This window comes from Taudactylus pleione, unplaced genomic scaffold (genome assembly GCF_031769625.1).
Source record: "Taudactylus pleione unplaced genomic scaffold, aTauple2 ptg000036l, whole genome shotgun sequence".
Classification (NCBI taxonomy): Eukaryota; Metazoa; Chordata; class Amphibia; order Anura; family Myobatrachidae; genus Taudactylus; species Taudactylus pleione.
The window spans coordinates 9,478,357-9,495,813 of record NW_028284438.1 but is presented as its reverse complement, the minus strand read 5'-3'; the positions used below and the strand labels follow the sequence as shown (position 1 = coordinate 9,495,813).

Genomic DNA, 17,457 nt, shown 5'->3' with positions numbered 1-17,457 from the left:
TACAGATGTGCTCAGCTAGTTTGTTGCTCCATACAGCCATGTAGCGCGCCATGCATCTCGTGCCCCACAGTAGCCTTGAGTCGTGCCACACAGAATGTTTAATGGAACGTAGCGTAGCACTGGAAAAAGTAATATAGTGTAATACAACTTTTTGTCCACCAGGTGTCACTTTTCCTAAACTACACAGCACATGCGTCAGAGTTCTAATGCATTTTCTTTATCACCGCCCGATGATTGACTAACAGAAGCTGTGATTGGGTACATTATAGTATAGCATTTTGGTCAAGGAGTCAGGAATGTAGAAGAATGTGTAATAATGTATTAAATAATAACAGTACAGTATGTGTGTGAGTCCTGGACAGTTAAAAAAAAAAAAAAATATATATATATATATATATATATATATATATATATATATATATATATATATATTTGTCTCATTGGCTCAGACAGGGGTCACAGGCACGCAGAGCTTTCACTGAGACATGATGACTCGGTAGCAAAAGCGTCTTTTATGCAACTTTTTACTTTCAAATGCACCTGAATCATACAGTGAATCGAATTGATAGCACAAGCAGCTTCTGCTGATTAAAATGATAGGGTAAAAAGTTGCGTAAAAGACGCTCGACGCTACAGAGTCACACAGCACTCCTGTGACCTTAGACTCAAAACATTTCTCTCGACATTCCACCACTTGGCATTTCTGCTATACAGTAGACATTGTATTGTATACATAACAGGGGGCAAGTTTTTCATAAAGAGAGATCATGTCAGGTTCAATACTTTTAAAATACACTATTTGCCCTTCCCTTCTCCCTTCCTCTGTATATGGCCAGCCAAGTTCCTTCACCACCTCCCCCCACCATCACACAATTACTATTCAACTCCATTGAGCTCATTGTATGGCTTATCACCCCCCCGCCCCCCAATCATTCGCTTCCATTCAATGCTGCCGCATGCTGAGCCTGCTATTGACATTGTACACATTGCCTGCTTTAATTTGCACACTTCACATCACATACACGACAGGTGCAGCTCTCAACATGGCTAGAGTGTGTGGGCTAGTGGGTAAGGTCTGTGCCTTGCATCTTGGGGTCTGGGGTTTGAATCATGGAAGGGGAGTTTTTTTATTTTTCTTCTTCTTTTGAATCTTCCTTACTAGATTAAAAATAAATCACTTGGTGGTGTGTGTGAATTCTGTTATGGCATGGCGTGACTCGGTAGCGCATGCGTCTTTTATGCGGCTTTTTACCTTCATCTGAATCATACAGTGAGCAAATTGATAGCACAAACAGCTTCTGCTGATTAAAATGATATGCAGCATGCCTATATTCTGTGAGCTAGTTCGGGTGTATCTGCACGCGAAACGTTATGTTACACTAATAGCGACTATAACACTTTAACGTAGTGATTTGCTTGCAGATACACCCATTTTAGGGTAAAAAGACGAATAAAAGATGCTCGGCGCTACAGAGTCAAACAGCACTCCTGCGCTATGTGTGGAGCAAGTTGTAGCGCACGGAGGATAGATGTATGTGGACACATCTCTATTACAGTGCTGAAAAGTACCTGTCCCCAAAAGTGACCCTACAGTAGATGCATTTTACTGTACCGAGCCCCAATAAAGCAGCCGTACAGTAGCTAACATTGACAAGAAAGCATTACATAATGACAAGAGCAACTGAAGTTCACTTATTTTAAAGAACTCTACTGAACTGAAAGCATTTCTCTCAACATCCCACAGCAGTACAAATTTTATCAGTGGAGCACTCGCCACCTAGAGGTTAAGCAGTGTATTACATGCAGTGGCTTATTTTTCATTGTAGAATACCATGGTACGCCACAGTACCGCCATCACGTAATGTTTCATGGCGCGACACAGAAGGCTTGAGCAACCAACTAGCTGGGCACATCTGTAGATGCGGGCAGTGGCAGGCCTCCGTGCCCTGAGCATCGTTTGAATTACAGTACTGGAAAAACCCTTTGCTCTCGAGATGGAAGATTCAAGAGCCACGCCGTCAAAGCCAGACGAGGTAAGCCCAGATGCCGGCAGGAACCCTGCGTTTGCAGATCCTGCCATAGAGGAAGAGGATACGGACTGTCTATGGATAGATTCTGTATGTCGGTGAACCAATGACGCCTGGGCCAAGCCAGAGCCACCAGTATTACTGTTCTGCCTTCCTACTTGAATTTCCTGAGAACTCTTGGGAGGAGGAAAATAGGAAAGATATATGCCAGCTTGAAGTTCCATCTTACTGCCAGTGTGTCCACAAAGGCTGCTGATGGGTCTTTGGACCTGGACCCGTACCTGGGAACCTTGTGGTTGTGAAGAAGAAAAGAGAACTACAAAGCTCTGGATCATAATCCTTCCAATCTCATTTAAATGTAAATTATTTGTAGTTTTAAAGAGAGCCTTAGGATCCAGTATTCTACTGTAAGTATAACTGAATTTGATTATCTAAAGGTCACCCGTCCATGCATACCATACTTCTGCAGTTTACCTAAACTCCATAAAGATACTAACACCCACCTAGAAGACCTTTTATTTCTGGCATAGATTTCCAAGCATGTGGATATCTTTCTAGAGAAATTGGCAATCCAACTACTTTTTGATATTAGAGATTCCACAATCATGGTCTAGCAAGTCCAAAATAATCCACAATAATCAATGCCAATATTTACTGAAGGACGTCTTTAATACCTATTTTGCCTTCTAAGATCAAGTAATTATCAAACAAGTGTAAAATATAAGCCATATGACTCCCATAATTCTAAATCAAATTGATTTGTATAGAAAAGAGGTATTGCGCAACACCTTGAGGCGTTAACGTACCTTAATAAAGTGGGGGGAGGGATTTGTATAGCTGCCTTAATGTATAGCAAGGTTCCCTTACTTACTGGTGAAACAATAGTTTTCTTTGGTGCTTATACTTCCAATTGGAAGTAAGAGCGCCAAAGAAAACTATTGTTTCACATGTTTAAAACAGACTAATAATGATACAGATAATTGGCTTAATAATAAATCTAAAGTTTATTTGGGAAATCGCACAGGTATACTGAAGAGAGATTGCAAGAGCTCTTTACAAAAGATTTCAGGTCAAGCAAGTAGGATTATTTTTACAATACCTGACTTTTTAAATATATATTACTATGGAAAACAATTTTTCACACAAGACACCTAATTAACCTTTATCTCTGTAAGATAATTTACTAAAGGTCCACTGAAGCCCGTTTATTTTAGTGTAATACTGCTCACCTGCCTACGGTCATGTTTATTTCTCTAATCACAGTACGTTAGGTTACCACAGTGACAATTTAATGTAACTCAGTATGTTAGTATCTAAGAAGTATGTGTGAGAATTACTAGGCACTTAGGGCCTGATTCAGAGCCGAACGCTCTGACCAGAGCGCTCGCTCTGAATCAGGGCCCTCCTCCATGAAAATGGAGCGTCCTCCTGGACGCTCGCATAGCTGTGGGTGACCACCCACAGCTTATGCAAGCGTCCATGATGATGGTCGCGATGGTCAAGACATCGCGACCATCGGGCTTGCGACGGATACCCTGCGGTAGGGTCTCGCTGCCACAAGCCCTGGAGTGATCTTGGCTCTATCAGAGCCAAAATCGCTCCCACTGACATCACTAGTGATGTCAGTGGGGCCGGCTTCAGACGGTAGGCGTTCCCATGGGAACGCCTCCGTCTGGCAGCCACGCCCCCGGCACGCCCACCAAAGGGGGTGTGCTACCAATCAACATCGACAGCACGCCCCCTTTGGTGCGAGACCCGGAGCGACGGAGAGCCCGTCGCTATCCGGGTCTCGGACATGCGCACAATGGAGCTCCCTCCGTCGTGCGCATGCGCACTGTGGCAACACCGACCCGCTTGGGAGCGTCCTGCGCTCGCGAGCGGGTCTGAATGACCCCCTCAGTTATATGGAACTGAGGGCTTAATTCAAAGGTGCACGTAAATACCATTGCAACTGCGATTTCTGCGTAAATATGCTAATGATTTAGCTGATGTATTTGCACAAGACAAGTCCATATTCATAGTTGTCTTATATTCGCCACTTGCGGACAAAAGATGAAACATCTGTAAAATTGGTTGTACATCCAACATCTGAGCAACCCTATTGCTATCTCACAATGTTCGTCGCACCCAAGATGCTGGGGACCCTGCAGCTGCATACAAAATCATAGAGGCTCACAAGGGCACGTCCAGAAAAAGGTCCCGACATGCCTGCATTTTTGTAGTTAATTCCCCCCAAAATAGATGGGTAAGCAGAGAAGGGGTGGGGTGGAGGATGGGACAGAGCAGAGCGGAGGGTGGCTTCGATAAGGGGCGAGCAGCAGGGATACCGGAACCGGACAGAGCAGGGGATATCTATAATCTAAAAATACACTGTGTGTTGTGTGTGTGTGTTTGTATGGATTCTGTCACATTTGGGAACCTTAAACTCATTACCTATTTCAATTGTATTATACTTAGTAAGCTTTTAATTACGAGTTTGATAAAAGAGCGAATTTAATAGAAGTTTACAAATGAGCATGAACAGCGCTGTTACATACACTAATTACAGGAAAAAGGCTGTATACACTACATTTTTAATAATACAAATTTATAACCACAAAAAGCTGAATTAGTAAATCACACAATGTTTTTCTTGCAAGCTACAGGGGCGCCGAGAAGGGAGTGGGAGAGTGGGACTAACTGCCCAGGCTTTGTATAATGGGCCCGGCGTGAGGCCCAGGTCCGACACTGCCCCCCCACTCCTCCCTCCCTCTTACATGTCAGCAGCACTACAAACAGGCTTTTTTTTTTTAGATATTTTTCTAAGGAGACGTGGCTATGCCTTCTGTGATTAGGCCACACACCTCGATATGTAGGGAAACCTATAGTTCTTTATCCATCTGAATGTTCAAACTGATATCATCTAAAATGGGCAAGTTCCCCTAATCCAAAACTTTGTTTTTGTCTGTGTACACCAGTGGTGTCAAACTCGAGCCCTTCAGCTTTTGTGGGACTACATAACCCAGCATGCCCTGCCATAGTTTTAGCATGCCCTAATAGCAAAACTGTGGCACTGCATGCTAGGATGTGTAGTTCCACTGCAGCTGGAGGGCCCGAGTTTGACACCATTGGTGTACACTATTTGTACCTTTTTTTGTTTTCCACATGGTCTGACGGAAACATCCATCAGCATTGGATGCTCATCAAAAATTGTAAAAGAAAAAATTTACATCTACTCTAGGCGAGTGCACTGGCATTACTATATTTGTCATCACCTACACTGTTTTTCATGTATCTTTTAGTCACGGTCTAAATGTACTCAAGGATATATGATGTGGAAAAGTCTAAACCAGTGGTTCCCAAACGCGGTCCTCAAGGCACCCCAACAGTCCAGGTTTTCAGGATACCTATACTTAAGCACAGGTGACTTAATTAGTACGTCAATCAGTTTGATTATTCCATCTATGCACTAGCATGGATTTTCCGAAAACCTGGACTGTTAGGGTGCCTTGAGGACAGTTTGGGAACTCCTGGTCTAAACTAATTGATTTATACTACATGTATCACTATCTGCCAGGATGAGTGCATAACAACATCTGTTTTATAACTTCAAATTCTATTATACATTATTTTTTAATTCAATGCGTCAGAATATCATCCGTACCTTTTTAAGCTTATGTCATCATGTTCCTGCTGGAGAGTTGTGGGGTGTAAAACGCATTTTCCTGAGTCTATTTCCACTCTTATATCTAGCTCAAAGTCTATATTTCTTTCAGTTGTAGTGCTGGACACGTTTCGGCTGGAAACCGCAGTAGGCCAGCGCTCTGTGAAAAGTTGATGGACTGCGGCAAAACCAGAGGATTTCTTTCGAGTGTTCGGTCTGAAAACATAAAAAGCAAAAATACTGAATTGGCTTTGAAAATAAATATTGTTTTGTTTTTACCATTTTTATTGTTGGTAATTAAAAGAGATGATGTTATAACACTTACTGAGGTTTCCTGTATATATACATCTTTTCTATGTCATGTTGTTCCTCTTTTTCGGACTCCTCTGATGATGAGGAAGAACTGTCTTCTCTCTTCTCTTCAGTCTGGAAAGGAATGCCTGGTGAAAACACTAGTGGTGTGTTGGGGGAACTGAACACGGAATGTGAACCATCACTAATGGATGAGTAATGAGATGGACCATCAATGGTAACTGACAACAGATCCCCATCTACCTCCTCTGGAAACTGTTTCAAAAGGAAAAGAAAAACAGCAAGCAGAATACACAGCATTATAAGGAAAATATTTTTACAGATTATATACACTGGTGAGAATGCTTACTATCCTCAGCCAGACTGAAAAAGCAGATAAAAGTCCCAAAATGTTTCCCTTATAACAAACACAGATTAGCAGGTATAATGGAAGATATTTGATGAATTATGTCATATTGAGCAGCACGTAGGGATGGACACCCAACCACCAATAGACAACAAACAAGTAGCACTGTAGCCGCACAAGATGAAAATCTGATTAATTAACACCATCTGAAAATTGAACAAGGTCTGTTAGTGAAACAAAATTATTCATGCATACATACATATAGAGAAAACCGTACAGACATGTCCTTTGCAACAGGTTCCAGAGATCTCTTAATTTGCCAATTATTTGTTTTATTACTGCTCTCATGGAGCTCTGGATAACATCGTTGTGTGCAGTGATTGTTAGTCCTTAATCCAAGTGTTGTTCTTGGACTAGCAAAACAGGAATTTACTAAGATTCTTTATACATAAACTTGTAACACAAGGGCATAATAATGAAAAGGCGCTCCCCTCCTTTTTGCGTGATCTTTAAATGGAACCAGTTGATGGACATTCTGTTTAAGCTTCATGTGACAAAGGGAAAAAGTAATTAACATCTGCATGAAGTTGGCGTAGATTTGCAAGATAGCTTTTCATTTACAAATACCTTGAAATACCCTTCCTCCCAAGAATAGCGAGATTGGCGATTAAATCCTATAACTGTATTATTCAACTTCATTTATTGAAAAGAAGAAAAAAAATAGAAACAGTTGATTTTAGATAATAGTAAAACTCAAGCAACTAAACAAGCACAGCTGTAATGTTCATATGCAGCTCACAGCAGCTCTGCACGCCACACAATCTATACGGCTATAAATGCTGATTTTTCTGGGGAGAATACTGATGTTCCATACAAGAACATGCAATAATAATTTGTCATTTATTTACTTTTAGTCTGCGATTGATTGTTACACTAATAATGTCCAACAAGTATTGATGTTCCATACTCTTAAGCAAATATGTTTTTACATTTGTAGAAGCACTGCAGGGATGATTGCTGTGAGAGCACAAGCAACGCGGAGTGCTTTAGTGTTGCACTTACACTGTCCTGGATGTTGAAGGTCACCCTGGGACCCGCAGGAGAAGCAGCTTCAATACGTATTTCAGGGAGTTCTTCACCATCTAACCTGGAGCTGTGCAGAAAAGAAAAAAAGCAGATACTTATCCTTGGTACAGTGATATTGCCAAAATATGCAACAAGTAAAATATCAGAAATTACTCTTTATTTGGGTGTGCCTGTACTCTGCCCAGACAATATCCTTGCAAGCAATGTAGGCATAACTGATAAAATAATTAATTTTCAAAACAATATTAAGATACTTCATTAGGTAACATTAACAAAAAATGTGAAACAAGGTAGGAAGTAGATTTAGTTTTTTGGGCATTGACTGCACACCCAATTATACAAGCCCACTGGCACTTCAATGTCTAGTGTAACTGAGAGAAACATACACAAAAAGACGTAATATAATATTATATATAACAATATAGAACAAAATACCTAGCTCTCTCAGTTCGTTTCAATGGTGGTCTTCCAGATGCGGTAATGCTCTTGGAACGACTATAGCTCGGTTTGTACCCAAGACCCCACTTATCTTTCAAGGAAGCAGCCTTAAATTTGAAAAAAAAAAGAAGAAAAAGGAAACGAAACACCATGACAAATGATTAGTTTAAAATCTTATTTCAAACACATTTATATTGCATATAAGATGATCTGCAGCAACCCACCCTCATACTGGATCTGCGCAGCTTCTTACGAACATCCCTGCGAATGTCATTAACTGCCACAGACTCGAGGTGTTGATAGCGCTGAATTTCCTGGTTTATAGTTCCTTCGCTAGCTCCAAGTTTCCTTTCAAATTAGAATTGCTTATTATTAAATGTATATTATAACTCCAGATTTTAACAAACACTTTCAACAAATTAAATATATATATTATATATAATGTAGAATTTTTAAGCTAACATCGAAAAATTAAATAAATAATAAAAATAGCCTTGGAAGTAATATCACTACAGCTGGACAATTAAGACTTCTTCATATAGTCTCATATATATTGTACATAAATCCCAACCGTCCAGCTTTTGGGAGGTGTTGCTCTGTTACGCGCTGTGGAAGGTGTCTGAACCATGCAGCATAAAAAACTGGACTTCTCCTTCAAAAACTGGGTGTGCCCACACCTCCTCTCCCACTGTGAAGATCTCCAATGTGGAGACATATGCATATAGTATTATAATGATTTATAGTGCTGTGCTATGAGATTTATAACACAGAAGTACCATTAAAGGAATATATGTTGTTTATCATTAGAAATAACAAATGCTTGTAATTAAGAATGTTAGAAGACCCCTCTCTGAACATGGTAAAGTAACTCACTTGAGATCATCAATAACTTTGGCTTGTTCATTTAGCTCTCGTATATCAACTAAACGTTTAACAAATTTCCGTCCTCTTGGATCCACGTTCTGACTTCCAAGCTGCCCTGGTCGCCTGTGGTCAACTGTCTCCTAGAAGTACAGGGTTTATTAAACACAGACTCAAAAGAGATGACCACCGCTTCAATTAATTCAACCGATATCCCTGTGAGTTAGGCATGCATTAATCATTGATTAAATGTAGATTTAGTTCCTTGTGAAATTCACCAATGATCGCAGGTGGGTTAATTTGAAGACTGTTCACTTTTACATACATTTGCCCATGAGCGAGACCTGCTTGCAGCTGCATGTGAACGGACAGAACCGGAGTCAGACATTTCTAAACCAGAGAGATAATCTGTAGGGACTGAGTAACGGTGCCGTTCTGGTTTCAGGCCAAGAAGGTGATTTACAAGTCGCTGACCAAGAGTAAGTTTGAAGCTTTCTCCATTTACACAAACTGCTTCTGAATTCTGAACAGTAAACAGTATGGTTAGTTCTATCTCGGTCTGTAATGGTCATAGAGTAAAACATTGAAGCTGGTACAGTAAAGAAATGGCAAAATGTTAACTTGTAAAGTTTACAAATAATGATGACAGATGTATAAAACACAGTAAAGAAAAAAAAAATACTACTATAAAAATAGGAAATTCTCAATACCCAATTCCTTAAAGGTCACCCACAAGACCAGATCCATAGAATATAACTATAGGCACACCAACCTGTACCACAAGAAAAGCAAGGAGTATCCAATTAATGTGTCAGTAAATTCATTGCTATGGTACAAAATAAATTTCCAGTTGTCCTCAAGTACTCTTGGACTTACATATCTGATCCGTTAAATAGCTTACTACTCTGTCATATGCTAAATGTAGAACTCTGGTTTGAGGCTAGTTTGTAGCGCCACAGTCAAATCAATATCTGATGGATAAGAGCACACTTTGTATTAAAACTTCACAAAGCTGTTTACGGGAAAAAGCAACTAAGGTGCACCTGTCGAGTCTATTATCTAAACAAGTGTTCTCAAACTCGGTCCTCAGGACCGCGCACAGGTCACGTTTTCCAGGTCACCCAGCAGGTGCACAGGTGTATTCATTACTCACTGACACATTTTAAAAGATCCACAGGTGGTTATAATTATTTCACTTTTGAGTCTGTGAAGAGACCTGAAAGCATGCACTGTGTGGGGTCCCGAGGACCGAGTTTGAGAACCTGTGATCTAACCCACTGAGGATAGTAGTTACCGTGGGGGAAAAAAAAAAAAAAAAGTGTATTAGGACTAAAAGTTAACATCTGCCTGGAGTTTCTTTTTAATGGATTTTCAATATTAGTCTACTCTCCAGAAATGTGACGTGTAAGTATTAAGTACCCATGTGTACCCTAACAATAAGATCTCACTATAGTTATACTACAGTTATCAAAGGCTCCTCAAGAGGGGCAATCACGTACAGCTCTGTAACTGCTCAGCGCAAGCTGAGTCAGATGGAACCTGATGCGCCGAGAAGGGCTGTTTGGCTCGACTGCAGCAGTAGCGTATGAGGATGCACATAGCGCCAGCATAGTCCACTGCGCTTTTCAATTGGGATAAAGCAGATGTTGCTGCTGTTATCTCTCTGTTGTGCAGATCTTTATTACAAGGCAAACAGTGAATGTAAGTTAATGTAGCTCCAGTGTTCTCCTAAGGCTGTTTTCTGCAGGCACATCGCCCGGCAGAAACAGCCTGTCGCCTGGCACTTTTCGCCACTGACCTCTGAAGTGACCGGAGGCTAAAGAAGCCTCCGATCGCTTCAGAGGCCAGCGTTCTCAGTGATGCACTGACGTCATGACGTCACCCACGACGTGAGGAGCCTGCCCCGCGCGCCTGCTGGATCTAGTTGGATCCAGTCAGCGCGAGGCAGCAGGAGCGGCCAGCAAGTAAAGGTAAGTGCTGGGCTGGGACCAGGACCAGTCTGAGGGCACTGCATAAGAGACACTATAAAACCTGGGGGCACTGCATAAGGGGACATTATTAAACCTGGGGGCACTGCATAAGGGATAGTATAAAACCTGGGGGCACTGCATAAGGGGCCAGCCTGGGGGCGCTGCATAAGGGGCCAGTCTGGGGGCACTACATAAGGGACCAGTCTGGGGGCACTACATAAGGGACCAGTCTGGGGGCACTACTACAGCCAGGGGCAAAGATGAACTACAGAGGGCAATGCATAAGGGCCAGTGACTGAAGGCCAGTGGGGGAGAAGCCTGAGACCTGTCGGGCTGGATTGGTAAGGGAGATACCCCTTTTCCCGGGGCCCGCATAATTGCGAAGGCCCCCACCCGGCTACTTTTGGATGCCACCCGGCTGGAAAAAAATTCTGGGGAGAACACTGAGCTCTGAATGCCGACAAAATTATATATAATGCAACATAATTAGTTCACATGAAGCGTAAAAGCAAATGATACAAATAGAGATACAAAACAGAGCTCAGTAATTCATACTATTCCCATACTATACTATGCCCATACACTTGCTGCAGAGTCTGCCAGTGACTAACGTCACAACCGGGCCTGCCCAGTTGTGACGTCACTCACGACACATCAGGCCGACGATTAGCAAGTGTGTGCGTACTTGCCAATCATCAAATAGTTGGGCTAGATGGTCGATCCGTCGTCCTAGTTTGTACCCAGCTTAAAGCACAATAAGGAATCAGACATTCATAAAATAAATGCAACTTACTGTATGGACTGTGGGAGACATGCTGTCAACTTCATCTTCATCGGAGAGGTCAGCCATATTTACAGAATTTAGATCAGCAATGTCATCAATGTCTTCTTCCCCGGTCAGTGTGGTTAGAGTATTTCCAAGAGCATTCAGCCTTTTCCCAATGTTTGGGTCCATGTGCACATCAATACCACACATCTTCCATAATACATTTAGGGTCCATGTGCCTGCACTGTTGCTTTCTTTGCACAAACAAAAACATTTTTCTTAAGCAATTAATTTATTTACTTCTGATTAAAACACTACTCTACAATACCTCTCTGAATTAATTCCAGAGAAAAATTTGGAAAACAAAGAGCAGTCAATCTTTTTTTGCTATACATTTCAAACAATTTAATCCATTTAATCTTACCTGCAGAAGCCTGTCCTGTTGTCCTAGAGCATACTTCATAAGTTCCATCTGGCACCACACCTATGACAGCAAACCCATTATTCCAATACATTAGTTTGAGGACACTGGAGTATCCCAATCAAACAAACTCTTACCACTAAAATAAGACACACGTCTATATCTCTTTATATTTAGTAGTGGGAAATCGGGGCTTAAAAAATAGTATGACGATGATACCTGTGGTGGATATGAACTACAGGATATAAAGTTCACAACAATCTTACATATGATGTGTGTAGCTATAACTTGCTCTGTTTAAATAATGTTATCAAGCGGTCTCAGTGCTAAGGGAGTTTGGTTTACATTCCAGAACATCAGTCAGGCTGTGTAAGAGACAAAGAGGAATTCTGCAAATGCTCCACCTAAATATAAGATACTGTATATTACACCTGGACACAATGGAGTACAGGACCCTGTCATTCTGCTATAAGCTGTTAAATCTCAGGCATCGCCATCTGATCACACAAGTGGGTGGAGCCATTTGCACCTATCCTTATTAATTGCCAGATTAATTGGTCATTGTTTCTTTAGAAGTTGCTTCTAAAAATCACAACAATAAGGACGATTTAACCGATTAATGTGTTTTCACAATTGTAACTTTTGTTTTGCTGTATTTTTTTCAAGTATATTTATCCATTAATCTATAATATCAAAAATTATTTTAAGAACATATGTTTTCCAAGTGGTAGCTTGAGTTTTGATTTGTATTTGGGGTTTATTGCTACATTCCCTGCTAGTTTCAAAAAGTTGTAGCCAGAGTGACCAAATAGCGCAGAATTTGCCGTGTATATCTGTAATATGCTATTGTGGTCTAAGTTACAGATCTCCCCCTCTTTTTAAAAATATTTTTTAGTATTGTTGGGGGGGTTGAATTTTTATAATTCGCAATATGAGGAGTTTAATAATTTTGTGGCACATAGGATTGTAGCCTGTTAGAGATAAAGGGATAGATTTACTAAAGCTTATAAAAATTAAAAGTGGGGGTGTTGCCCATAGCAACCAATCAGATTGTAGCTATCATTTCTCTATTGCATCCTGGAAAATAACAGACAGAATCTAATTGGTTGCTATGGACAACACCCCCACTTGTCTGTTTTAAAAGCTTTAGTCAATCTCCATGGAAGTGTACTTTGATGTGTGGGCCAGTACAGTGATTAGCACTGCTGCCTCATAGGGGCCCTAGCTGTGTGCTCCGCTAAGGCAAGGACTGATGTGAATGGCTAACTATCCTCTGTAAAGTGATGTGTAATACGCAAGCATACACTTTACTTTTGAATGTTCTTAAGTAATCTCTTTTGGGCCTAATGAGATGTTGGCATCACCACCTAGGATTATTTTGATGCTGGTGTGTTTGGGTAGTTCTGTAAATAATCAACTTAGGAAGCATATTGCATAAAGTTTAGAAAGTAAATGGTTACTAGGTTTTTTCTGTTTGGTTGCTATAAATTCCTTCAAAGAAAAAAAAAATATGAGATATGGTAAGAACTTACCCTTGTTATCTCTATTTCTACGAAGTCCATAGGGTTCCACAGGATACCTTGGGGTATAGGTGTGACGTCAGTCGCAGGGCACCAAAGAGTTAAGCTTTCAGCCTCCCAGGATGCACTAGGTCCCCCTCCTATACCCCGCCCCCGGGCCAAGGCACCTCAGTTAGTTACCAAGCCATAGGCCGGAGGAGGAGAAGGAAGAGAGAGAACAAAGATCTGGACACATACAAGAATCACATTCTCACCAGAGGGAGACGGAAAACCGGTGACCAGAGCAAAGCCCATCTGCAGCACAAGTGCGACAGGGCGGGAGTCCTGTGGAACCCTATGGACTTCGTAGAAATAGAGATAACAAGGGTAAGTTCTTACCATATCTCATATTTTCTACTTCAGGGTCCATAGGGTATCCACAGGATACCTTGGGGATGTCCCAAAGCAGTATCCTTTAAGGGTGGGGACGCTCCTGTGCAGAAAGGAGAATCCGCCGCCCGAAGGAAGCATCCTGAGAGGCGAAGGTGTCAAACCTGTAATACCTCACGAAGGTATGGACAGAAGACCACGTAGCAGCCTTGCAGATCTGAACTGCCGAGGCACCACGTCGAGCTGCCCACGAAGGATCCACAGACCTAGTGGAATGAGCCTTCAGAGAAGGAGGGACCGGTAGGCCTTCATGAAGATAAGCTTCAGAAATAGCCATACGGATCCAGGCTGCCAAAGTTTGCTTTGAAGCAGGCCAACCCTTTTTACGGAAGCCATAGAGGACAAACAAAGCGTCCGACTTCCTAAACGAAGAAGTGCGGTCAACATAAGTCCTTAAGGCCCGCACAACATCCAAAGAGGCCTCACCCACTGAAAGACCCGGTGAGTTAAAGGCCGGAACAACTATTTCCTCGTTAACATGAAACTGGGAAACAACTTTGGGAAGAAACTCGGGCCGAGTGCGGAGCACTGCCCTGTTCCCATGAAAAACCAAGAAAGGGGGTCTACAAGAAAGAGCCCCTAACTCAGAAACACGTCTGGCCGAAGCAATGGCCAGAAGGAAAACAGTCTTAGCTGTTAGCCATTTAATATCCACTGAGCCCAGTGGTTCAAACGGCGGTCCTTGGAGAGCCCTCAGGACCACAGCCAAATCCCAAGGCGCCACAGGTGGAACAAAGGGCGGCTGAATACGGAGAACACCTTGCATAAAGGTGCGCACATCCGGGATTGTAGCAATCCTACGGTGAAACCAGACAGATAGGGCCGAAACCTGTACCTTCAAAGAAGCAAGGCGAAGCCCCTGATCTAGTCCCGCTTGCAGGAAGGCGAGAATCCGAGACAGACGAAACTCCCGCGGTGCATAACCTCTCGGTCGACACCACTGGAAGAACGTATGCCACACGCGATGGTATATCCTCGCGGAAGACGGTTTCCGAGCTCGTAACATGGTACGCACCACAGAGCTGGAAAACCCCCGGGACCTCAGCATGGCCGTCTCAACAGCCACACCGTCAAAGACAGCCGAGTCAGGTCCGGGTGAAGACAAGGACCCTGAGACAGAAGGTCCGGTCGTAGCGGCAACCGCAGAGGACTGTCCACGGACAGACCCTGAAGGTCTGAGAACCAGTGCCGTCTGGGCCACGCGGGGGCTATCAACAGGAGCGTCCCTCCTGCCTGTTTGAATTTCCGGATTACCCGTGGAAGAAGGGAGACCGGAGGGAACAGGTATGCGAACCTGAACATCCACCGGACGGACAGAGCATCCACCAGAGACGCCCCTTCGTCTCTTGTGCGAGACCCGTACACCGGCAACTTGTTGTTGTGCCGGGACGCCATGAGGTCGATTTCTGGAAGACCCCACCTGTCCACCAGTAGTTGAAAAACGTCCGGGTGCAGGGACCATTCCCCTGGATGAACGTCCTGGCGACTTAGAAAGTCCGCCTCCCAATTTAGCACTCCCGGGATGAAGACCGCTGATATGGCCGGAAGATTGCGCTCCGCCCAAACCAGGATCCGAGAGACCTCTACGAGAGCCGCCCGACTGCGAGTTCCTCCTTGCCTGTTTATGTAGGCCACTGTGGTAGCATTGTCCGACTGGACCTGCACCGGGTGACCCTGGAGAAACCGCTGTGCCTGCAGGAGAGCATTGAAGACCCCACGGAGTTCCAAGATATTTATTGGAAGCTCCGCTTCTGTCGGCGTCCACCTGCCCTGGAACAAGTGTGGACCCGAAACTGCTCCCCAGCCCCGAAGACTGGCGTCCGTTGTCAACAGGACCCAATTTGGAACCCAGAACGGACGTCCCTTGTTGAGGTGGGTCGTCTTTAACCACCACGCAAGGGACAGGCGAACCTCCGGGGTGAGCACAATCGTCTGGAACTTCAGAGACTGAGGCAGCCCGTTCCACTTGGACAGGATCAGGTGCTGCAGAGGTCTGGAGTGAAACTGGGCGTATTCCACCATGTCGAACACCGACACCATGGAGCCCAGTAGCCTCATCGCCGAGTGTAAGGACACCCGGCGGCTGTGCAGACAACTGCGCACCCTTGACTGTAAAGCAGAGATCTTGTCCTCCGTCACGAAGATCCTTTGCTGTCCCGAGTCCAATAAGGCTCCAAGATGCAGAATCCTCCGAGACAGGATTAGAGTGGACTTCTGCCAGTTGATTAGCCAGCCGTGCCGTTGCAGCAGTGCAATGGTCAGGTCCAAGTGGTGTAACAGGAGCTCTGGAGATCCTGCCACCAATAACAGGTCGTCCAAGTACGGCAACATGCGGACTTCTTGCAGCCGCAGAGAAGCCGCCATGACCGCCATCACCTTGGTGAAAACACGTGGTGCTGTCGCCAGGCCAAAAGGAAACGCCCGAAACTGGAAGTGGTCGCTGCGGATTGCAAACCGAAGGAACTCTTGATGGCGCAAAAGAATAGGGACATGCAGGTAAGCGTCCTGTATGTCCAAGGACACCATGTAGTCCCCAGGTTCCAGCGCCAGAATGACGGACCGTAGGGTCTCCATCCGAAACTTCGGGACCTGCAAAGACATGTTGAGTGCTTTGAGGTTGAGAATCGGACGATATGACCCATTGGGTTTCTGTACCAAAAATAGATTTGAATAGAAACCCTGGCCCCTCTGGGAGAATGGAACAGGCACTATAACTCCAGCCTGGAGCATAGTGTGCAATACCTTCCGCAGCTCCGTAGCCTTGTTCCGGTCTGATGGTAGACCCGTGGTGAAGAATAAAGCCGGGGGTCTGTGCCGGAAGGAGAGGGCGTACCCGTGGGAGACCACCTCCAGAACCCAAGTGTCTGTCGTAGTGAACGACCAACACTGGGAGAACTGCAGCAGGCGGCCTCCCACCCTGGGATCCCCCAAGGGGAGACCCGGACCGTCAGGCCGCAGGCTTGTCATCTGGCTTGGGGGCCGGACGTCTGGTACTCCATGCCTGTTTCCGGGGCTTGACCGATTTCTTAGGGCCAGCCTGTCGAGGAAACGACTGTGGTTTGGGCCTGCCCTGGGCCCTAGATGACCGAAAGGACGATGGTCCAGAACCAGAAGGAGCAGTGGCCGACGGGAGACAAGCAGATTTGGCTGCCGCCAGCGTGGCCACAATCTTATCCAGATCCGGACCGAAGAGAACTTCTCCGGTAAACGGCAACGCTTCCAGACCTTTCTTGGAATCTGCGTCCGCCTTCCAGGATCGCAGCCACAAGGTGCGACGAGCAGCTACCGCTGCTGAAGAAATTCTAGACACCAGAGTACTAATGTCTAGAGCCGCCTCGTTGATGTAGGTGGCCGAATCACGGAGATTGCCAATCAACTCCGCCTGTTCGGCCGGACAGTCGGATTCAAAAGAAGCCTCTAATGAATCCGCCCAGCGCTCCATCGCTCTGGCAACCCAGCAAATGGCCATAGCCGGCCGTGCTGCCCCCCCTGCAAGGGAATAAGCGGACTTCAGGCAGATTTCTACCTTGCGGTCCGTAGCATCCTTAAGGGAGGACATGGATGGCATCGGCAATGTGGCACTACGGACAAGACGGGTCACGTGAGAATCCACCTGTGGAGGGGATTCCCACTTAGCA

The 17,457-nt window shown here is 44.3% G+C and overlaps 1 protein-coding gene across 13 annotated transcripts in view; it reads right to left on the bottom strand.

Moving 5' to 3' along the window:
* BLTP1 (bridge-like lipid transfer protein family member 1) overlaps nucleotides 1-17,457 on the bottom strand; it is a 341,411-nt gene that overhangs the window by 69,084 nt on the left and 254,870 nt on the right. For 8 of the 13 annotated variants that reach the window (XM_088452258.1, XM_088452264.1, XM_088452260.1 and 5 more), the window contains 10 exons: nucleotides 11,874-11,933; nucleotides 11,477-11,703; nucleotides 9,039-9,236; nucleotides 8,726-8,856; nucleotides 8,077-8,200; nucleotides 7,850-7,959; nucleotides 7,391-7,481; nucleotides 6,956-7,021; nucleotides 5,996-6,237; nucleotides 5,671-5,886 (listed from right to left, as the gene is read on the bottom strand). In XM_088452258.1, coding sequence (XP_088308384.1) covers nucleotides 5,671-5,886; nucleotides 5,996-6,237; nucleotides 6,956-7,021; nucleotides 7,391-7,481; nucleotides 7,850-7,959; nucleotides 8,077-8,200; nucleotides 8,726-8,856; nucleotides 9,039-9,236; nucleotides 11,477-11,703; nucleotides 11,874-11,933 — 1,465 coding nt within the window. The remainder of the gene's footprint in view (nucleotides 1-5,670; nucleotides 5,887-5,995; nucleotides 6,238-6,955; nucleotides 7,022-7,390; nucleotides 7,482-7,849; nucleotides 7,960-8,076; nucleotides 8,201-8,725; nucleotides 8,857-9,038; nucleotides 9,237-11,476; nucleotides 11,704-11,873; nucleotides 11,934-17,457) is intronic. The other 5 variants (XM_088452266.1, XM_088452263.1, XM_088452269.1 and 2 more) reach the window with 5 other exon arrangements.